General features: G+C 39.2%; 2 protein-coding genes and 1 long non-coding RNA gene across 6 annotated transcripts in view; 2 read left to right on the top strand and 1 right to left on the bottom strand.

Annotated features, from left to right (window-relative positions):
- Positions 1-6,731, top strand: part of LOC103480737 (alpha-tectorin-like) — a 13,231-nt gene extending 6,500 nt beyond the window's left edge. Inside the window, exons 8-22 of one of the 2 annotated variants that reach the window (XM_008435904.1) lie at positions 667-741; positions 974-1,070; positions 1,175-1,301; positions 1,452-1,692; positions 1,795-1,951; positions 2,554-2,638; positions 2,748-2,810; positions 3,451-3,653; positions 3,734-3,865; positions 3,933-4,120; positions 4,283-4,431; positions 4,895-5,134; positions 5,220-5,382; positions 5,720-5,840; positions 6,487-6,731. In XM_008435904.1, coding sequence (XP_008434126.1) covers positions 667-741; positions 974-1,070; positions 1,175-1,301; positions 1,452-1,692; positions 1,795-1,951; positions 2,554-2,638; positions 2,748-2,810; positions 3,451-3,653; positions 3,734-3,865; positions 3,933-4,120; positions 4,283-4,431; positions 4,895-5,134; positions 5,220-5,382; positions 5,720-5,827 — 2,028 coding nt within the window. In that variant the 3' untranslated portion in view covers positions 5,828-5,840; positions 6,487-6,731. Of the gene's footprint in view, positions 1-666; positions 742-973; positions 1,071-1,174; positions 1,302-1,451; positions 1,693-1,794; positions 1,952-2,553; positions 2,639-2,747; positions 2,811-3,450; positions 3,654-3,733; positions 3,866-3,932; positions 4,121-4,282; positions 4,432-4,894; positions 5,135-5,219; positions 5,383-5,719; positions 5,845-6,486 lie in introns of both variants that reach the window. The other variant, XM_008435910.1, reaches the window with a different exon arrangement.
- Positions 6,732-12,219: 5,488 nt separating this feature from the next.
- On the top strand, positions 12,220-20,887 carry LOC103480752 (alpha-tectorin-like). 2 transcript variants are annotated; one of them, XM_008435923.2, is made up of 15 exons: positions 12,220-12,475; positions 12,584-12,616; positions 13,421-13,509; positions 13,926-14,167; positions 15,504-15,660; positions 15,750-15,834; positions 16,255-16,317; positions 17,004-17,206; positions 17,288-17,419; positions 17,496-17,683; positions 18,077-18,225; positions 19,236-19,481; positions 19,589-19,751; positions 19,900-19,983; positions 20,224-20,887. In XM_008435923.2, the coding sequence occupies exons 3-14, from the start codon at positions 13,452-13,454 to the stop codon at positions 19,981-19,983; spliced, it is 1,770 nt and encodes a 589-aa protein (XP_008434145.1). In that variant the 5' UTR covers positions 12,220-12,475; positions 12,584-12,616; positions 13,421-13,451; the 3' UTR covers positions 20,224-20,887. The 2 variants fall into 2 exon arrangements, with proteins under 2 accessions (XP_008434145.1, XP_008434140.1); XM_008435918.2 differs by having other exon boundaries at positions 12,584-12,670; positions 13,423-13,509.
- Positions 20,888-21,785: 898 nt separating this feature from the next.
- On the bottom strand, positions 21,786-22,766 carry LOC103480764 (uncharacterized). 2 transcript variants are annotated; one of them, XR_536172.2, is made up of 3 exons: positions 22,595-22,766; positions 22,400-22,501; positions 21,786-22,277 (listed from the first exon to the last, which is right to left on the bottom strand). It is a non-coding gene; the product is annotated as an uncharacterized LOC103480764 (long non-coding RNA). The 2 variants fall into 2 exon arrangements; XR_536170.2 differs by having other exon boundaries at positions 22,400-22,766.
- Between the last annotated feature and the right edge of the window lie 331 nt (positions 22,767-23,097).

Genomic DNA, 23,097 nt, shown 5'->3' with positions numbered 1-23,097 from the left:
CTTGACTTTTATGTTATTTAATCAGTACAGTTGTTTGCTAGCAGCAGAGCAGATGAACACACGTGTTTGTTATGAACGCCGCATTCCAGGTTTTCCTCAATGAAATATATACTAGTCAGTCCCAGTGACCGTTTCACTAACGGTTTTTGCTCATGTGCTTTCTGGGTAAAAATCAATCGAGAACCCCCCAGTCAACAATTTCCGGCAGCGCAGGTGATAAACGTGTAACATTTTTCTGTTACAAACTGACTCCGGCCCCCCACCAGAGAAGGAAAAGTTATGTGGCCCTCATAGGAAAACGTTTGGGGACCCCTGGTTTATGACATAGTGACATAAAATGTGGTGTGAATTCAGGCAAAGTCAGTAATTTGATGAACACGTCAGGAGGGAGGAGGTACGGCTCGGTTTCTACGTTAGCTGTTTCAAACTTTTGTAAATGCAGCCCCAACAGGTGTGTTACGTTCACTGACTCGAACAAGAAGCCATGAATAAACAATTTGAGTCGCTCAGTTCAATATCCCCGATCCTCATTTCCAACGTCCAACATGGCGCCTCGAGTGATTAAGTAACATAGTTGCAAAGGGCCAATATGAAATCCTTGAAAAATCTAGTGCTTCACTTTTGATAACTTTTTTTTTTTCTGCGTCTTTTTGTTTTTTAACCAAGGTAAATCTGAACCTCCTCAGTTTTGGGAAACAAACAGCTCTGCATTTCAGTTCAGTCTCCAGTGAGGCAAAAGTGGTGAGTATTTTTATTGTTTGGTTTTCACATGTGTATTTACTATAAAACACTTAATCTAAGACTAGAAATTGGTTTTGAAAGCAATAATGTGAATAAAAGGCTAAAATTACAACCATCTTTACTTTCTCTGCTGCATTTTACAAGATAAACTTAACTGTTTAAATGGTAATCTGCTGCTTTTCCATCTTAATATTTCAAATAATTTCTTTATTTATTATATTATACCGTATAGATGGCGGATGTAGCAGTTGAGGGTAAGCTAGTTCAGTCTGTGTCTCTTGGGTCGTCTGACTCTGGATTTGCAGACATCAGTGGATGCAGAGTCTCAGGTTGGTGAATTTTTTTTTTTTCTGATTCTGTTGAGCCTTGCTGACATTTGAAAGAGAAATAGGGGGATCTTTAAGAAACACAAACGTCTTCATTTTCTCTTCAGGTGTTGGGATTTTACCTAACTCAACAGTCCGTTTTGAAAAAACCTGCAGAAGCTTCACCTGCAGCATCGACAGAGCTGTCACATCAACCGGCTGTGGTGAGCAGGAGGAATGTGACGGAAACGGCAGGTAAACACACACACACACACACACACACACACACACACACACACACACACACACACACACAGAGACATTCTGGTTTCTGGTTTAGACAGAAAGCTACGGTTTGTTGTTGCTGTGATTTGTTATTAATCTGCCTGTTTATTTTTCCATCAGATGTTTTAAAAACCAAATCTGCACCGTGACCGGCCCCACTGTCATCGACTTCCTGGGTCAACAGAGCTCTGTGAAGGACCGGTGTGTGTACTCTCTGGTGTCAGACTCATCAAGTGGGTTTGAAGTGCTGGCTAACTTCCAGGAACGCCGCCGTAGAGACGTGAGCTTCCTGGAAAGTGTGAGCTTTCGACCTGCTGGCTCAAAGCTTTACTTCCGCCTGGAACAAGGTGGCAGGATTAAGGTAATTCCCAGAAAGTTGGATCAAAATTCCTGTGCAACTCTTCCCTTCGTCACATAGATTCTCATTTTATAGCTAATAATTTTCCTACTTTGTTGCACTCAGATGAACGAGACAGTGTTGATCCTAAACAGTCCAGTCCAGCAGTTTGAGGGCATTTCATTAAGCAAAGATAAAAATGGACTCACAGCAACGTCTTTGTTCTCTGGGCTCAAAATGTCGGTGTTGTTTGATGGCTACACTGCACAGATAAACATGAGAGGTAGGAATAAACAAGGCAGCAATGAACTGATTATTATTCTTCAACTTTTTAACGTCTGGTTCTTCTCTACGGAAGACCAATCCTGCCATAAATATGAATAAGACAAAAGAAAAAAAAACAGATAAGGTAAAATACAAAATGAGAAGATGAGCACAAAAATTATTTCTTAAAGTCAAAGAGAAACAAATATCTTTTGTATTATTATTTAGTTCAATTTGATGGTGCAGTAATGCATTTGTTAATCATTTGGGGCATGCAATTTATTTATGATCTTGATTTGTTTTGTATTTCTTTTTAGTAAAGGCAGGATTAGTCCTCTAAGTACTAATTCATTCTATCCAGAAAGAAAAATAGGCGACAAATCCATCTTAAAGCTGCAATTGAGGTTTACTCAGGAAATTTGACTATAAAAAAACATTTTTTCACGTGAAAATGTAAAGATTACAATGTATTTATTAACAAACAGATTGAAGATGCAATGTTTGTTTAAGTCAGTAGGAATACTTTTCAGTTGTCAAAATTCGGCTATGAGATGTAAATTCAGAGGATTTTAGTGACCTGCTTTCATGCAGCTTTCACTAATACTGTCTGTAAACTTTCAGTCCCTGTTGGATCAGCGATGAAGGGTCTGTGTGTCGACTCCAGAAATATGTCGACTGCGAAGCTTCTTGATTTAAGCTCTCCAAGGTACAACATTATTATGAATAAATAATTAAATACAGTTATTTTTTAATTCAAAACCATTCCCTCAAAAAAACAGGAAGTTGACTAGTTGATTTATTTGTTTTCTTGTTAGCTGTGAAAGGCAGTATGTAGACCCTGTGGACAGTCAAATAGAATGCAACATGACCGCCAAACAGTGAGTAGATTTATTCCTTCTACCAAGAACAGACCTGTGTTATACTGTCTAGTTTGCATTGTATATGGCAGGGATGTCAAATTAATTTTCATTTTGAATTGCGTCAGGATCATGAATGTTCTTAAAGGGCCGGTAGTGGCAGAATTTATTGATATTAGCAGACTGTTAAATTATTTATAAACAGCTGCCTCTGCATTTGATAAGTTCTTAAAATTAGATATTGAACATCTTTTCAAATTGATCAATCTATCAGGGTTTTTACAATTGTTTTTTTATGATTTTTTTTCAGTCAGAATCACAGATTTTGTGGAGCTAATTTGGAAATATTTGCTTAATATTTGGGCCTGTATTCACCACATAGGCCACGGACGACAACTTGACATTAAGTAATACTGAGGCAAGAAATACTGCCACCTGCAGGTGGGAGTTAACATCACTTAAACCTGATGTATTTGGACCATTTTTTGGGGGGAAATTTGCAATAAATTTACAGCTATGCATCAACACAAAAAAATTAAGGATCTATTAATTTTGCGATTTTGGAATCACAAAAAACTGGAGGGCCTGATTGATGTAATTTGGCATCTATGGTTTTGAGTTTGACATGTTTAATGTTTTTATCTTCCTGTGTGTGAAAAAGCTGTAACCTCTTGAGGGCCGCCCCGTTTTCCTCCTGCAACAACTACGTCGACCCGACTCCCTACATCAGCGCCTGCAGCAGCACTCTGTGTGGATATCCTTCAGCGGATGATCTGCCCTGTCAGTTCCTGTGGGCGTACGCCACAGCCTGCTACCTACAGAGCAACATCACACTGGACAGATGGTGGTYAAACGCAGGCTGCTGTGAGAGAATCACATCTTTACTGCAAGGTTTCTACAGCCTGCATGCTGTCAGAATAACATTTGGTTTTGCTTCTCTGCAGCCAAGCCTCAGGCGTTTTGTCAGGACAAGCTCTGCAGCGATCATGAGTTTTGTGGCAGGAAACACAGCGGGAAGACTGGCTGCCTCTGCAGAGCCGTGTTTGCCTCCAAATACAAACTGTCAAACACTCTGGGTAAGAAACCTCTGAGATATACACAGCTCTTTGGAAAAAGAGTTTCTAAAGATGTTTTTATTCCCAGGTGAGCCGGCTGTGTGCAGGCAGAACTCTGGTTCAATCACTCTTGTTGGGTGTCTGCTGGAGGAAAAAGGCGTCGACTACACAGTCCTGCACCTTAATGACCGGAGCTGCAGGGGCGTGATGGACGAGAAGAGCCACATGGTGACCTTCAGCTTCGACAGCAGCAACACCTGCGGGACGGAGATCAYGGTGGGATCTGACACTCATCCTCTAATTCTTATCAGAGATCTTTGTGTGTCTCTCGCATTTTCCTCATCCATTGTTTTCAGTAAAATCATAGCAAAGTGGAAAAACAGAACTGTTATGCAGAAATAATAGTTTTTTTCTCTTAATGATCGTCTGATTCTGCAGAATAACGGAAGTCAGATAAACTACAGGAACGCCATCATGACCCAGAACAGTTCTGATGTCATCACTCGCCATGATCAAGTGTTCATCGACTTCTCCTGCTACCACACTCAACCCGACATAAAGATTGTGGCCTTCAGAATGAAAGACAAGTGTGTGACTGATTTTGTTTTCACATGATGGAAACTTTTTCCGCTGATTTCACTGCAAAAACACAAAACATGAAAGTGTTTTTGGTTTAGTTACTAGTGCAAATATCTTAGTAAGGTGGAAATAAGATGAACCTTGAGTAAAATATAGGACTTTTTTAAAGCCATTAATTCTTCAATTTTGATTTAAAAAAGTACAAGTTCTATTGGCAGATTATTTTACTTTTAACATGAGAAAAATGTTATAAGTGGAACAATCTGCCAGTGTTGGTACTTTTCCATCAATATTGAGGAATCGTTAACTTAAAACAAGCTCCTATAGTTTGCTGCAAAGTCACTTGTAAGTTAGTTTTGTCTTATTTCACGTCTACAAAGATATTTGCTTTAGAAAAGACCAAAAAATAGTTGGTAAGATTTTGTGTTTTTGCAGTTTAATAAGCTCCCATGTTTGTTTGTTTGTTTGCAGCTCTGTGGTCCAGCACATCAAGTCTGGAGAGTGGAGCTACTCTGTGTCGATGAAAGCATATGAGAACGCTGCCTACACCCGAGCGCTAGACTCTGGTGTTCTGCTGAACCAGAAAATATGGGTGGAGCTGAAGACGGACGGGCTGGATCCAAAAACCATCGCCGTGGTGATGGACTCATGCTGGGCAACCAGCAAGGAACCACACAACGGCAAACCAAGTTATGACCTGATTGAAGATGGGTGAGGCGCTAAATATCGGTCATAACCATCAGGGTGTTCAGACTGGGTTATAAGACTCGCATGAACTGGTTTTTCTTCTTCCCAGCTGTGCTGACCCGAATGACGGGACAGTGGAGGTGGAGGGAAACGGAGAGGGAACCTCCGTCTACTTCTCCTTCAACATATTTGAGTTTTCTGGGAACTCTGGTCAAGTTTATCTGCACTGCAAGATCCAGCTGTGTCGTAAACAGGAGGACAGCTGCATCCCGGTGCGCACTTTAGAAAACTTTATTAACAGCTGGTCGATTAAACAACACAATCAGATTAATCACACAGTACACTGCAAAAACACAAAGTCTTATAAAGGATCTGTGGTCTAGTTTCTACTGCAGATATCTTCTTACACATGAAGTAAGACAAAACGTACAAGTAACTTTTCAGCAAGATGTGCAGACTTGGTTCTCTTTAAATGCTTCTGAAGAAGATGGATGGTTTTTTTTTCAATATGAAACTTGGTTTTTGAAGAGATAAATCTTACACTGTATGTAAATATGTAGTGCTGGTCTGCAAAATAGTAAATGTCGTGTTTTTATGTTTAAATGCCAGGATTGCTCCAATGAACCCAACAGAGAACGAAGAGCCGTCAGACCACGGAAATATAGAGACGCAGCCAAATCAGAACGGAAAGTCGTCAGCATTGGCTGGGGTTATTAGTCCAGACTGCAGGGTGGGTTTGTTTTTCCAACTATTGTCATAAAAGTTTCAGTAGCTAAAAGTGGCAAGTTAAATAAACTTTAAAATAAAGTATTTATTTGTTACATATTTTTCGGCCAAGTAATTCAATAATCAAGATGTTTGTTTGTTTGTTTGTTTGTTTGTTTGTTTATTTGTTTGTTTGTTTGTTTGTTTGTTTGTTTGTTTGTTTGTTTGTTTGTTTGTTTGTTTGTTTGTTTGTGTTTGTATTTTGAATCCAGACAGGAATGGTTCATCATGTTACACAAGGGAAGGGTTTTTTTGAACCTTTCCAAAAGGAAATTAGTTGCATTAGATTTTATTTAGATAAAAGAGGACTCCAGATATATATTAAAATATTTTATCCTCTTTCTTATTCTTTGCAATCAAGCACAATAAAAAGACTGTAATATGCTGTAATATTAAAAAATAATTTAAAAAAGTTGTTTGAATGCCCTAATTGGCTGAAGTCATGTTTTATATTTGTTCAGATTTTTGCCTGTTGTGTGTTTTTATTCGGACCTTCGTGGCTAATCAAGAACTCAGATTTATCATCTGTGATAAACGAAGCAGAACCAAATCTTCACTAAACGAGTTGATAAGAGGAGGAATGTGTCGCTGATATTTAACTGTTTCCTCAGGTGGTTTCCATGTGAAACTGGACCGACTGCCGACCTTTACGCTGATTCCTGACATCAGTCTGGATCCACAGATGGGATGTTTGGAAATCTGGGATTATTTCTAACTTTTTGACGCTTTATAATCTAATATCTTGAGATAAATTTGGTTTTTAGTACAATTAATGTGGGGACTGGGCAAAAGTCAACCAGAAATTATTTCTTCATACTTTTGATTTAATTAAATGAAGGGAAGCATGAGGACTGCATCTGATTATAACTTTATATTTTTTTAATTGAACTGTCTTCTTTTAAAAAGAAATACTGACATTAAGCTTTTTCTTTCACTTTTCTAGCAATAAAAATACAAAAAATAAATAAAATGTGGTATAAAAATGTTGTTTTTCATCTTTTCTTTTCACTAAACCAGCCTAATGTTTGATTTTTATTTATCTGGATTAGATATTAACAGAACAGATGCATATTTAATTTCACACTTTCAGTAATTTATGCAACAAGGTTCTTCAGTGAAACACACAGAACCTTTATGCAAAATGTTACTCATTCATCTTAATGTCTGGAAAGTTGTGCTACATGTTTTCAATTTTCTTGAAATCTGTTTGTGGATTACCAGGCACATCTACAAATACACAGCTATGTTTTCAAAAATTTAATTTCTTTATAAACACTTACTAAATGATGTAATGCACATCTGTGACCAGTAGGTGTCCAAATTCTCCCTTCAGCGTCAGATATGTAATTATAATGGCCATTAAAACAATAGCTGCAGCCTGATTTCACATTTTACATGTGAATTGTTTTATGCTGTCAAACAGATCAATTACCACACAACCTAAATATAATATGTGCTTCATTTTAATAAACTCAATGATCCATTATGAAATGCAGCTTTCATACATTCTACATTATAAAAATTAAAATACATTTTTGGTGTTTCTCTAGATTATTCTAAAAATATGGCAGGAATAAACTATGAATAAAACATATAGTGGTGCTGAGCCCGGTTCTGGTTCTGCTGAAGAAGGAAGTTCTTCACTGTCGCTACATGCAGCTCTAGTCAGCGACTCACCACAAGGGATTTTTTGTCGCCCCCTGCTGGTCAGAAGGAGTGAATGCCGAAAGTAACGATTCCGTACAATCTGCTTGGTGTCGTTTGGTGCAAACTTTTTAAACTACTTTAACAATCAACTGAGCTTATTGTACTAGCAATTGGAGTACATGTGATTGAACTGAAATTATTAAAGTGCATTGAGACGACATTTGTTGTGAATAAACTTTCGAACTAACAAATGAGCCCCACCAATACACAATATAAAAAAACTAACAAAAAACCCAACAACCAATACAAAAAATGTTTGGAACCCCAAAAGCAGATACCAAAAGGTTAAACGCTTATAATTATGTTAATTCACAACAATGTTGTCAAGGCATTTTACTTTAATTCATTTCAATTTAGTTGATCCAAGTTATCAATTCATTAGGTTCATTTAATTATAAAGTAATTTAAAACTTTTGTACCAAACGACACCCTGCAGATTGTATGGAGTCACTACTTACAGCATTCACTCCTCCTGACCAGCAGGGGGAGACAGCAACTCGCTTGTGTTGAGTCGCTGACTTTACAGCAGTCCCTCATGCATGTGGCGACAGTGGAGAGAAAGAACTCCCCTCTAACAGGAACAAACCTCCAGCAGAACCAGAACCGGGCCCAGTACCAGCAGCCATCTGCCGTGACCGGCTGGAGCTGAGAGAAGACAGAGCAGAGACACAACAGATGAACTGATCAGGAGAACTTTCCATGTTCGTGGATTTCATGTACTGAAAAGGAGAGGGAGAACGGTCAGGTGATGGCAGCTTCATGTCAGCCATCATGCCTTTTCCAGGAAGCAGCCACAGCCAATCAGAACGCCAGACCAGGTGTAGCTTCTATGAAAACAGAAAATTTAGTTTCTAATTAAACAAGAACTAAATTTGTTTAGGTAGAAACACCAGAGCGCCACCTTCTGGCCTCTCTCCAGTTCAGAGCAGGAAACTGTTTCTGGCTTTGTTTTCTCCCCTCCGTTGGGCTGCCACCTTATCGCGGTGGAGGGGTTTGAGTGGCCCAGAGATCCTGGGGCTATCAGAGGCTTCATGCCTCTATTTGGGTCGGATCTGCCAGGTCAAACGGGTCCTAGGTGAGGGACGGGACCAAGAGCAGCCCAAAGATCCTTTGGGAATATAAACACAGTGTTCCTGTTTAGAGATGGCGATATGGACTGGGCTTCCGCTTACAAACCCAGTCCAGACAGAAGTCAGTTTCTCCCAGTGTTTTATCAGCCTGGCGGGCCACCAGGCTTTACTTTCCCCCCCTCCAGGCTATGGGTTATTTTAAATGGGGATTTTTCTCCACCAGTGACAGTAAAGACAGATTAAGCTAAAGGTTTATGGTTGAGGTATTACATGCTGTTATTTCTGATGGACGACCCCAGCAGCTCTCCCACTGGGCTCTGGGAGTTTYTGGAGGAAACCCTGGAAGTTTCCCCAGGTGATGCTTCCTGATTGTTCAACATTTTTGCTTGAAACTTTCTTAGCAGTCTTCCTTAAGGAATGCTGCAGGTATTTTTGCTGATATTTAAGTGATATTTAAAAGTGAGTTTATGAAACGTGATTTCATTCTTGAGTCGTTAAAGGGTTTGACCTTGAACCTGTCCTTTTGTCGCCTTCCCGTCCTCAATTTCTATTTGCATGATTTGTTTCTCTGTTTCTACCAAAAACCAAATGAATAAAGTCTTCAGTCTGGTGCTTTGTAAACAAAATGTGGTAACACTTTATTTGCAGGGGTGTGCATAAGACTCACATAACACAGTCATGAACATAAAAAAGTCTTTATGAATGTTTATGACTGATGTCATGAAGTGTCATTTGGTAAATAATGACACTTTTAATACAAAATTGCTCTAAAAGTTGCATTAAAAGTCCATTAAAATGCCAACTTTGCATGATTTTGTAAATTATGATAATTGAATGCAAAGTTGGCACTTTCAATGGACTTTTAGTGCAACCTTTAGAGCAACTTTGTATTAAGTGTCATTATTTACCAAATGACACTTCATGACAACTGTCATAAACATTCATAAAGACTCCGTTATGTTCATGACAGATGTTATGTCATGACAGTGTCATGTGAGTCTCATGCTCACCCCTTCAAATAAAGTGTTACCCAAAATTCTTCTTTAAAAAAAATAGGTTTAGTTGAGACAACTTCCTGATCAAGTCATATTATCATTATTATTATCATTATTATTGTCTGCTTGCAGACAATATTAGACAATAATATTATTGTCATTATTATTATCTCGTTAGCAGGTGAGTCACTAAAGCAGGTGTCAAACTCCAGTCCTCTGCTGTCCTCCAGTTTTTAGATGTGCCAGAGGTTCAAAACGCTGGAATGAAATGGCTTAATTACCTCCTCCTAGTGTAGTTCGGTTCTCCAGAGCCTTAATGACCTGATTATTGTATTCAGGTGGTGCAGCAGAGGCACATCTAAAAGTTGCAGGACACCGACCCTTGAGGACTGGAGTTTGACACCCCTGCACTAAGCAAAGCTTAAAGTTGTCAGACAGGAAATGGACTCGGTGATGATCAGCCCTATAATTAACTAGTTATGTGGTTTGAATTACATATTAAATGTCAGAATACCGATCTGATCAGTCAGAAGCAGATCAGTTTAAAGAAGATTCTCACGACGTTGAGAGCAAAGAAAAAAATTAGGTAAAATTAAATGGACTAATAATTCAAAAACTTCCATTTTTTTATTGGTCATTTATTTAGCAACTTTATTTCTGAGACTCAAATGCACAGCACTCTGCATTTACAGTTTTAGGTGTAGGGTTTCATAATCCTTCACTTTAGGATGTGCAGGCCTGTTATTATTAAAAGTATTTAAGCAACTAGACTGTTTTTTAGGTAAATTATTGATTTTTGATGTTAAAATGCTGCATATTATTTCTTTAAATTTGTATGAAAACATTACCAGAGCAAAAAGCAAATGATGTGGCATAAAGTTTATCCAAGTTGCGAAAATCCGTAACATGTTTTGGCAATAATGAGCTTAAAAGACTCAAAAATGGCGGCCATCTTGGAGGAAAAAGCAAACATAAGCTGAGGGGCGAGCATGAAAATTGTTATGCTTGTTTCCACATCTGGACGATTGTTATAGTAATATGCGTCACAATTTTCATAACTTTTTAAAACTGTCAACTGTCTCAGTCATTTCTGCAGAAACTTCTGACTCATATCTGCTGGTAAGATGAGACTTCATGCCAAAGACTCAAGTTAAAAGGTTTCCACCGGACATGCTGAGGTAYAGATTTAAATTACCACTCAGAGAAATTCTGCTCTGTGAAACAYTGATACTGTTTTTTACAAACTGGAATGAGTCATGAGGATCAGCGAACCTCCGGCTGTGACGGATCTTTCTGATGGGAAAACGTGCAGATGGACATTCACAGGTTMGTTTGACCTACTTTAGCCAACATYTTCCACAAAACAGCAGAAAATCAGAAAAAGAGGAATAGTAATACTGATAATAACAATTAGAACAGCAGTGAGCTGATGTACAAAAATGAATGAAAACTGATTAAAACATCARTTTACATGTTTTTTTCTGCAAAGACTCGATGTCTGTGTGGTAGTGTCCGTCCGTCCATCCATCCATCCATTTTCTTTCACCCTTGTCCCTTAGTGGGGTTAGGAGGTGTGTTGGTGTCCATCTCCAGCTAGCGTACCGGGCGAGAGGCGGGGTCACCCTGGACAGGTCACCAGTCTGTCACAGGGCAACACAGAGACACACAGGACAAACAACCATGCACACACACACTCACACCTAGGGACAATTTAGAGAGGCCAATTAACCTGACAGTCATGTTTTTGGACTGTGGGAGGAAACCGGAGTACCCGGAGAAAACCCATGCACGCACAGGGAGAACATGCAAACTCCATGCAGAAAGACCGGGGCCGGGAATCGAACCCAGAACCTTCTTGCTGCAAGGCAACAKCTCTACCAACTGCGCCAGTTAGCTTTAAATTATTGTATTTTTATGTATAGATAAAGAATGGCAGATCAGTTGGATGCGTTCTACACTATACCTGTCATAGATCAGATAATAAAAGATTTCACCTAATTCTGTTAAAGCATATTTTCCTTTTTGAATTCAAACTCTTCGCATGTTCTCCCTGTTTTCATTAAATGGACAAAGAAACATTGTGTCCAAATTAAAACGTTTTCCTCTAAAAGCGTGTGAATGTGATGTTTGACCAAATGATTTAAAGAAACAGATTAAACACAGTTGATAACTTATATCCATCCATCCATCCATCTTCTTTACACCCTTGTCCCTCAGTGGGGTCAGGAGGGTTGCTGGTGTCCATCTCCAGCTAGCGTACCGGGCGAGAGGCGGGGTCACCCTGGACAGGTCGCCAGTCTGTCACAGGGCAACACAGAGACACACAGGACACACAACCATGCACACACACACCTAGGGACAATTTGGAGAGGCCAATKAACCTGACAGTCATGTTTTTGGACTGTGGGAGGAAACCAGAGTACCAGGAGAAAACCCACCATGCACAGGGAGAACATGCAAACTCCATGCAGAAAGACCGGGAATCGAACCCAGAACCTTCTTGCTGCAAGGCAACAGCTCTACCAACTGCACCACTGTGCAGCCTSATGACTTACATTTCTTTGTTTCTGTGAATGTCACACGGTATTGTTAATACATACGTGTTTCCAGGGTTCTGTGGTTGTAACAAGACACTACGGAGGCTTTCATGGTACAGATTGTTATCAGGAAGCATCAGTGTCGTTTTTCCTGCACCTCCCTTTGGTTCTGGGTGTGGACGGGACCGAGGATGGACATAAAGAGAGACGGAAACAAACCGAGGGACGGAGCAGAGACGGCGGCAGACGGGTCAGAGGAGCCTCTGTCATCCTTCACCGCAGCTGAAAAGGGTGATTTAAATCTTAAAATGTCTTTTTTGTTATTATTTATGATTAGAAAAACAGATTTTAGCCGATAAGAAGTGAATACTGCTGAAAATCTGTGTTTGTTGTTTCCAGGAGAACAAGGAGTAACTTTCTGACCCACAGCAGAGRTTAGCTTCACACAGAAAAAYAAATCATTTCATTTCCTCTGGAACAAACAAGGTGACTTTTACCACATTTTATTAAATCTAACACATAAAAATATATTARCAGCATGTTAATATTTACAACAAGYTGACCGTGGAGAGAAACTGCTATAAAAATTGTGATTAACTTGATTAGTTGCAATRAAAAACATTATTTTTTAAAACGTTTTTGTGTTTTTGTAACTATATAAAGTCGTCATTTTTTAGAAACATAACACGATAACAGAGGCACTGGTTCATTTAAACGCTGCACTTCCTCATAAATATTGTTACATTTTTWWAAAAATCCTATCGTTTTGCAGTGAAACAGGTAAAATAGCTTTTAGATATTAATAATAATAACATTTAAAACAAGATGCTTTGACTTTTTCCCCATTAATATCAGGCTAAACTGTTTGGTATTTCCAGCATCGCAGAATTTGTTCAGTTCCTACCCAGGTGTGTCGCTATGGTAACTGCTGCCGCACTTTGAACCAATGCTCYTTTTGTTGCAGCTGAGGAAGCATTTAAATAGATTAAAAAAACAGTTATGTAAAGTTATTTGAAATGTAAAGAGTTAATGGTCGCAATAATGGGGATTTAATGGAGTTTATTTAATTGTTCTGGTTTTAAAACAAAAGATTTATGTGTTGCACCGATCTGGCAAAACAATATGAGCTAAAACGACTACATGACATCTATAGACATGATAAAAACAACCAGATACTTTATTTTCTGAAGGTAAAGCAAAGCAACTGAACCTTCTTCTTCTAACTTTGTTTCTTTCAGCTCTGCCAGCTGTTTTCCCAGCCTCCACGATGCTCCGCCTCCTGCTTCACCTCCTGCTTCACCTGTGTACCATCATGGCACTGACAGGTAAATCAATGTTTACACACTGAAATGTTGCAGTTTACAAGGTCTGTGTGGAAAATAACCATTAAAAACATTTAATTACAGAAAAATAGTCAAACATTTTCGATCCCTAAAGTCAAGCAATTATTTTCAAAAGAAAATCTTTAGATTTATGAGAAGTAAATTTAAATTTACATCAAAATTTAGGTTTAATTTTTTATAGAATTGAAATCCGAAAGGAACTGCATGGTGGTGATGTGTTTAGTTGCACATTTGATGCACCAACAACTAGTTCTGCATTGAAAAACTCATTTAAAGTAGTTTATTTAGCAAAAACATCATCCATACATGCAGAAATAGAAATAACTAGAAGTACARATGAGCTTTCATGATGTAAACTTTAACTTTCCCGACTACCTTTGGTGTCTCCATGCCTGCAGGTGCTGCTGGAGCCGAGCTCTGCACTGTGACCGGCGGCGCCGTCATCGACTTTCATGGCCGATTCACTGCTGTGACGGATCGGTGCGTTTACTCCATGCTCTCTGATTCATCAACGGGCTTCGAAGTGTTTGCCACCTTCAGGGAGCGCCGTCGCAGAGACGTCAGCTTTGTGGACAGCRTCACCCTGAAGCTGCAGGATCCAGCTGTTCAGTTTCACCTGGAGCACGGAGGGAGAGTCCAGGTGAGCCAGTCAGAAGCCAGCTGTGTTTCCAGGACAAATGTCTGCAAAACGTCGCCAGTATTTTGCTAATGTTTTGCCATTAGTTAAGGAACACAGTTGCATATGGCTAAATTAGGGTTAGAGAGCGGGTATTGATGTCTTAGATGTTTTTATCTTTACTTTTCATCTAGTTTTAAACTTCTTTTTATTTCTCTTTCACGCCGTCTATGTAAAGCCCCCCCAGAAAACATCCCAGTTAAACGAATCTATATCTAGGGGTGTGAGAATCCATGTTAAATGACATCTTAACTAAAACTCTGAGGTGTGAGAATCCTTGTTAAATGACATCTTAACTAAAACTCTGAGGTGTGAGAATTCTTGTTAAATGGCGTTTTAACTAAAACTCTGAGGTGTGAGAATCCTTGTTAAATGACATCTTAACTAAAACTCTGAGGTGTGAGAATCCTTGTTAAATGACATCTTAACTAAAACTCTGAGGTGTGAGAATCCTTGTTAAAAGACATCTTAACTAAAACTCTGAGGTGTGAGAATTCTTGTTAAACGACATCTCAACTAAAACTCTGAGGTGTGAGAATCCTTGTTAAATGACATCTTAACTAAAACTCTGAGGTGTGAGAATCCTTGTTAAATGAAAATGACATCTTAACTAAAACTCTGAGGTGTGAGAATCCTTGTTAAATGGTATTTTAACTAAAACTCTGAGGTGTGAGACGTTTAACTGAAGTCCTACAAGGGGTGCAGGTTTTAATGTTTTTATCTTTTTTAACCTTTTTTTTCTTTTTCTTTTAAAAAAAATACAAAAATCTCTTTGTCTTTTTAACTGTTTATTTCACATGCTGTTTTATGTAAAGCACTTTGAAATGCCTTGCTGCTGAAATGTGCTATACAAATAAAATTTGATTATTTGATTGATTAAAATCACACGTGAATGCATTTGTTCACATGATAAGTCAWAAAAATTATGTTCCTATCACTTCCTGTCATCTTCTTCGTGGTTTCCTCCAGTGGCGACATCCAGCTGTTGATCGGGTGATGCAAAATAAACCAATTTCAATATGGCCAAAAAAATCCCACCTCATCCTAGCATCAAATCGCTCCATTACACGGTCAATGGAAACGATTGATTGTTGCCACCAACTCTGAAGAGTRTGRACTAYATAAACACTGAAAAAGTGTTAATATCAACTCTGTGGAAGTTAACAACATAATTCCCAGTGTTGATTTAACTCCCACAGAGTTGATATTAACACCTTTTCAGTGTTTATATAGTCCACACTCTTCAGAGTTAAATGAACACTGGGCCTTTTGCTGTGAACGTTTCTGTTCTGTCCCCCAGATGAACGACACCCAGCTGAACCTCAGCAGCTCAGGCCAGGAGCTTCACAGCGTTTGGATTTCCAAAGACTCAACCGGAGTCAAGGCAAACTTTACAAGCTCCAGTCACACAGTTTATTTRTTCTTCGACGGCTCCACRGCACAGATCCACACAGGAAGTAAGATTAGAATGAAAGGTCTGACATTTCAGCAGCAGAGAGCCAAACTTTCTGAGTCTGTCCTGAGGTTCTGTCCTGAATGTTTTCAGCTCCAGTTTGGTCGTCTGTTGAGGGTCTGTGTGTAAATGCCAGCAGTATCTCAACCCAGAGGTTGGATCACTACAGCTCCTCCAGGTTAGACACTCAACAAGTCAACATGTCCAAATTCAGATTTTGAGAATTAATTTCTGAAATTTTCCAGAAAAAACAAAGATATATTTTAGGTCCAAGAGTGGAAAACGTAAATATTGTGGAAAGATTTCTGAAACCTTCCGTGTTTTTTTTGTTCTAGCAAATTTTCAAAGTTTCAGCCTCAAAAATGTTCATGTTTATTTTTTTCTAGTAAATTTTGGAAATTAATCTCAAGATTTCTGAGTATTTTGGTGGAAATTTGCCCTTTTTTCCCCCCTACGAACAATATCCCTAATACAATGTCATAGAGGTAGTATTACTCTTACTTGAGTGTAATTTGTTGGTATTTATTCACCTCACTCTTCAAGGACAAGTCAAAGAAAAACAAAATGTCTTCTAATCCTGTGGTTTGTCTCCCCCTAGCTGTCAGACTCAGTACAACGACTCTCTTGACACTTCAATCAACTGCAGCGCGATAACGAACCAGTGAGAGGATTTAATCACTCTAAGGCAGGGGTCCCCAAACTTTTTCCTGTGAGGGCCACATAACTTTTCCCTTCTCTGGTGGGGGCCGGAGGGGAGGGGGGGTTGAAGGTTGAGACTATTCAGCGGGAGGAGGGTGGGGGGGCTGGGAGGGGTGCGCGTTTCTCGATTGATTTTTACCCAGAAAGCACATGGGCAAAAACCGTTAGTGAAACGGTCACTGGGACTGACTAGTATATATTCCATTGAGGGATAGTAACTTTAACATATGAATTCCTCATATGTAGGCTCGTTTTGAAGTATAAGTTGCTATTTACAGGCATTGCTTCAAAGAATTCAACCTGTTCATAACAACTGTTCAACTGTACTGATTAAATAACATAAAGTGGGGGCATATACCACATATAAACCGGAAAATACAATATATGAAAAAAATAAATAAATCAGAATCTGGTATTGTTCAGGCGGCCGGATCCGGCCCGCGGGCCGTAGTTTGGGGACCACTGCTCTAAAGGAAATACTTATGTGTTTTTCTCCACTGTTTCTTTTATTAAAACATACAGTAAACTGCACCGTTAAGATAATTATGTAAAGACAAAACATGCACTTTTAATACTGCTTAGTTTGAAAATATGAAAGTTAAGCATGCGGCATCCCATCTATTTGTTTTTCTCCCGTCTGGTGAGAAGCTGCAACGCCCTGAAGGAATCTCCCTTCTCCTCCTGTAACGGTGACGTCGACCCGACTCCCTACATCGACGCCTGCAGCGACACTTTGTGCAAATATCCCTCCGTGGACGGTCTGCGCTGTGGCTTCCTGTGGGCCTACGCCAGAGCCTGCAGCCTGAACRGCGGAGCCTCACTGGGAGACTGGCGGTCCGCCGCTGGCTGCTGTAAGAACCGATCCACTTCAGCTGAATCTTTACAGAACTCCAATGCGTCTGTGCCGATTTTTCCGCCGTGTTTCTCCGCAGCCTCGGCTGAAGGTTTCTGCCAGGACAAAGTCTGCAGCGGTCATGAGTTCTGCGGAGAGAAAATCGGCGGGGGGACCGGCTGCCTCTGCAGAGCCGCGTTTGCCTACGACTACAAACAGTCAAACACTCTGAGTAAGACAGATGTCCTGCACACCGAGACCGAATCGAACCGTGAAACTCATTTACCTTTTTGCTCCTCAACTTTTAGGCGATCCGACTGTCTGCAGGCAGAACTCTGGTTCCGTCGCTCTGATTGGGTGTCTGCTGGAGGAGAAAGGCATCGACTTCTCTACCTTACACCTGAACAACCGGAGCTGCAGGGGCGTGATGGACGAGGAGACGCACATGGTGACCTTCAGCTTCGACAGCAGCAACACCTGCGGGACGGAGATCACGGTGGGCTCATCACTCCAACTCCACCGCAAAATGTTAGCGTTACTGTTTCTGGTCCAGTTTGGCACACTTGAATTAAAACTACTAGCTTAAAAGTAACTTATCAGCAGGCTTGTTTTAAGTAAATRATTCCTTAAAAACATTCCAGTTCCATTGCAAGATTATTTCACTTGTAATTTGGGGAAAACGTTTTGTTTTATTCTACCACTAGAACTAGWATTTGTTCAGAAAACATTAAGGAATTATTGACTTAAAACAAGCTGAMAATTTATTTTTGTCTTATTTTAACCAAGATATTTACACCCGAAACCCGATTTTGTGTTTTTGCAGTGTAACCTTGAATCAGACCAGCYTCATGAAGATGAGGTTTTATTGTTGTACTTTCTGCTCTTACAGAATAATGGAAGCCAAATAATCTACAAGAACGCCATCAAGTACCAGAACAGCTCTGACGTCATCAGTCGCCAGGACCAGTTCTACATCGACTTCTCCTGCCGGCACACTCAGCCCGAAACAAAGATCGTTGCCTTCAACATCAAGGACAGGTGTGTGCTGGCATTCAAGGCTCTTCAGCTCCAGTGGGAAGCTTGTTGATTCTAAATATTACTGTAAAAATCTTCCAGGTTTTGATACAAACTGAAAGAAATTCCCCCGTTGGCCACTTCAGTTTCAGGGTGACGTCYATTTTTCAAGATGGCCGCTGTTTGTGAGCCTTTTGAACCAATTATTGCCACAATGACTTGGACAACCTTTAGATCGTACCATGTCCTATTTCTATCCTTTGTATCCTATATACAACTTTAAAGTAATAATTTGTAGCAAAATCAGAAACTGGGGAGTTTGCAGTTTCCAGTCGTCAACTGGAAGGAGATGAAGACGTGAGATACRGACTGAGAAACTCTCAGTGGTTAGCATTAGCTTCCGCTAATTTTTTTAATCTGTTAAGTGTTAGTGCTTCTGCTCATTTTTTATATGTTTACTGGGTTGGTGTTAGCTTCTGCCAAATTTTGTACATGTTTAATGGTCATAGCATTAGCTTCTGCTCATTCTTTATATCTTTAGTGGATTTAGAGTTAGCTTCTGCTCATTTTTTATATGTTTAGTGGATTTAGAGTTAGCTTCTGCTCATTTTTTATATCTTTAGTGGATTTAGAGTTAGCTTCTGCTCATTTTTTATATCTTTAGTGGATTTAGAGTTAGCTTCTGCTCATTTTTTATATCTTTAGTGGATTTAGTTAGCTTCTGCTAATTTTTTTATGTTTAGTGGCATAGCATTGCTAAGATACTCATTTAGTAAATTTGCGCTTAGTTAACCTCATATTTTGGTTAGCTGTGGCCATCAATGGCTGATTTTAGTGCAAACAACTACTTTCTGTTACGACCATGGTGGCCATACTGAAAATATGAGTTTTATAGATCCAATTATGTGTGATTAGACACCAAAGTATTTTAATCTGCGACAAAGTTTGACAAATTTAGTGCAAAAACTAAACTTTCTGTTAACATCTGATTASCTGCTGCGCTAAACGAGCTGTTGGTGTCTSTGTGTCCGAAGCTCTGTGGTCGTCATAGTGAAGTCTGGACAGTGGAACTACACCGTGGCCATGAAGGCCTACAGCGACGGCGGCCTCACACACGCTCTGGACTCAAYGACCGGCGTGGCCCTCAACCAGAAGATCTGGGTGGAGCTGACCACCGCTGGACTGGACGCAGACRTGATCGCCGTGGAAACGGATTCATGCTGGGCAACCAGTCGAGACTCTCCCAGCAGCCAGCCGAGATACGACCTGATCAAGAACGGGTGAGGCAGGCGCTTCTATAAAGAGTTGGTGTTCCGAGCTACTTAAAGTTCAACCATAAATGTGTTTTTGACTTTTGATTGTAAAAATCTTTCCTCTTGTTCTGCAGCTGTGCCGACCCCGGCGACCAGACGGTSCAGGTGGAGGGAAACGGAGAAGGAACCTCCAACCGCTTCTCCTTCAACATGTTCCAGTTCACTGGGAGCACTGGGGACGTTTACCTGCACTGCAAGCTGCAGCTGTGCGTCAAACAGGGGAGCAGCTGCGTCCCGGTACGCCTTCCTGAAATCAGCAGAAACGTTTGCTGTTCTCACAACCATCAACGATCTCTGAATAATTATTTATGTTTTTGTTGCTCTGGTTGCATTCTTAGAAGTTTTATAAAATCAATAATCCTCTCTGTCTTTGATGAAACCCCAGGACTGCAGCGGCGGCTCTAAGAGACGACGCCGATCCGTCAGGTCTGGACGTCCGGCCGTCATCAGCCTGGCCTGGACTCAGTAGGTCAGATGGTTTATTTCAACTTTTAACGCTTTAATAATCATTAGTTTTGTATTGAAAAGTTAATGGTCACACCATGTCTCTGTAAGAGAAAAACTTCCTGCATGAAGTTAACTGAAACTTTTAAAGATCCATCTAAAAGATGGTTAGTGATCATTTGAAAGTTGACTTTGTCCAATTTCTAACATTTTTAAGTGAAAAAATGATTTCTGTGAATTACAGCAGTTATTTATGTCTCTCCAGATGGTTTCCATAGCGACTGGGATGGATTACCGGCTGCAGATCATCTTAATCTGGATCCAGTCCTGAAAATGGAGGAACTAATTCGCAGCTGAAATGTTTTGTGTTTGTTTTTTCACAGTTTGAAGGAGAAACGTTTTAGTTACAGACGTGTAGAAGAAAAACGGGACTAAACCGTTCAGCATGTTTTCATTTTACTGAGTTTGGGGGAATTTATGTGGTTGCAYCTACTTTAATAAAACCTACTTTATATCAGAAGGCCTATAATTTAATCACATATCCTGAAGTTTATAATCTAAATGAATAATTTCCAGGGGAAAATGTTCATTTGTTTTGATTTGTAGCCTGTAGAGTCTGAGAGTCAATATGTGGTGTGTTTAATTCTCTTAATTTGATATTTCAATGACGTTTTTCTTTCTCATAAAAGGGGAACTTAGTGACGACAGTCGACGTTACAATAAGCTTTGTGTAAAAGAAGAAGAAGAAAAAACTGGTGAAATAATTTTTTCGGCCAATTTTCACTCTAAATCTGTGAAATTCTTTTGATTGTTTCCAATTTTTCTTGATTTGAGGAAAATTTTGTTTCAGTTATGGTAACAAGATACTATTTAAACTCATACAAGCATATAAAAGACAAAAAACAGCGAATAAATGAAGTGGGAGTAAAGAGTTGTGTGTTATTTTTGGTTCCAACACGTCAGTCTGCTACAGATAAAGACATATTTAAGTGAAACATATCTCTTATGTTTTATGAGAAAAAGATAAYCACTGCTGCTTCATGTTTGTTTCATTTTCCGACTAGAAAATGTTACCTGGTTTCTCAATATGAAGCATTCATTTTCTATCAGAGCATCACAGTCAGATGAAGAATGYCAAACAATCATTATACAATAATAAAGAAAACTCAAAAACACTGAATTCATAAACATAAGGTGATTTCAAAAATGTTCATTTCAAATTCATGTTATTCCATAATCGATCACCAGAGGGCGCTAACGTTCAATATAYCCTTTGTGTAACTACAAATCCGAGCAAGTTTAACTTTTTGAGTAAAAAAAAATCTGAAAAACAAAATAAYTTAAAGGTTGTGCAGCTTTGATAAGAATTTAAATAAATATTTGTAGTTATTTATGTATTAATACTCAGAACTCAACRGGAATTCAGCTTTAAATCAAACTATTAAAATGTCAAATTTTCTTGCGCTGATGTTTGATTTTACCATCAAGTAAAATCAGAGTTTTTATTCTCACTGATACTGATTCTCATAAATCATGTGCAGCAGCAGCAGCAGCAGCCATATAAACCATGTTATTGCAGAAAATCTGGGGAATAAACCTTCACTTTTAAAAGTCTGGCAGCATCATGTTGGATTTCACTGACAGACTGATTCACCACAAAAACTCCTAAAAGATTATTAGATTATTATTAATAAAATTATTAGAGCAGAAAACAGGGAAACGTGTACAAATACACAGGAAGTCATGAGTTAACACATTAAAATATAAAATAAGACATCTCTCCTCCACTAAAAATAACTAAAGTAAAAAATCAACCATTAACACAAACAGGAACAAACTTCAGATTTAATAGGAATTAAACAAAGACATTAACTTGCTCATAAACAAAACAAGACAAAATAATACATTTCTGTTAAGGATGCCAGTTAAAAAATAAATATTCAAATCACAGAAAATGATACAACCATTGGCAATATTGAATATTGAATAAATGATTGGCAGTCAGCCATTAAAAGAGGAAGCAGAAACTTGAGAAAACATCTGGACTTCATGAAGGAGATTTCTGCTGTCAAACTGCAACAGAATTTCATCTTGATGGAAGAAATCAAATCAAATTTTCCACTTTTAGATCCAGATGTTGGAGTGAAGAAAGGTGCTGATCTAGAGCACAACTCCAAACTGAACGATTCAGTGATTCAGTTCAGTTCCAGCTCAGTTCAGTTCAGGTCCAAATACTCTGACATCACAGCAGGAAGTCGCCCCGAGACGATCATCCAGCAGGTGGCAGTGTGGAGCCAAGAGGTCACTGAGGTTTATCATCTTTTATCCCAACGGAGCCAAGAAATGCAGTTAAATGCAGATTTAAATACATTTCAACAGCCTGATGAAAACTGACACAGWSAGTGAACTTTGACCTTAAAGAACAAAAATACATCACAGACCTGCTGTTGTCGTATCATCGTATCAACACTCCGGACCGCTCAGGTCTGCAGAACCAGAACCAAACGTGGAGAAGCACAGACCTGGAACAAACTTCCAGAAAACTGCAAAACAGCCGAAACACTGAGTTCATTTAATCTAGACTAAAACCCRCCTGATAAGAGCTGATTTTGAAACATAATCAATGAAACACTGACCGAGATATTTGATGAGTATCAATGATTTAGTGATGGCGCTCATCAAAATGTGATGTTTGTTTCTCTGTTGTTGATGTTATGGTGGTTTTTATTACTTAATAAAAATTATTTTTTGTGTTTTGAAAGACTGCGACAGACTGGTGACCTGTCCAGGGTGACTCCGCCTCTCGTCCAGAACGTTAGCTGGAGATGGGCACCAGCAGAGACAAGGGTGTTAAGATAATGGATGGATGGATGGATGGATGGATGGATGGATGGATGGATGGATGGATGGATGGATGGATGGATGGATGGATGGATGGATGGATGTTTTGAAAGAAAAACACAAAAAATGTTTGTTTTTGTAAACAAGATGTAAAACAAGACATTTTTTAACTGTCTTGTTGCTKAAATGTGCTAAATGAATAAATCAAATATTTATTTTGATTGATTGATTGATTGATTGATTGATTGATTGATTGATTGATTGATTGATTGATTGATTGATTGATTGATTGATTGAT

The sequence above is a fragment of the Poecilia reticulata genome, linkage group LG2, assembly GCF_000633615.1.
Source record: "Poecilia reticulata strain Guanapo linkage group LG2, Guppy_female_1.0+MT, whole genome shotgun sequence".
Taxonomy (NCBI): domain Eukaryota; kingdom Metazoa; phylum Chordata; class Actinopteri; order Cyprinodontiformes; family Poeciliidae; genus Poecilia; species Poecilia reticulata.
This window is presented reverse-complemented; position numbering and strand designations above follow the sequence as displayed.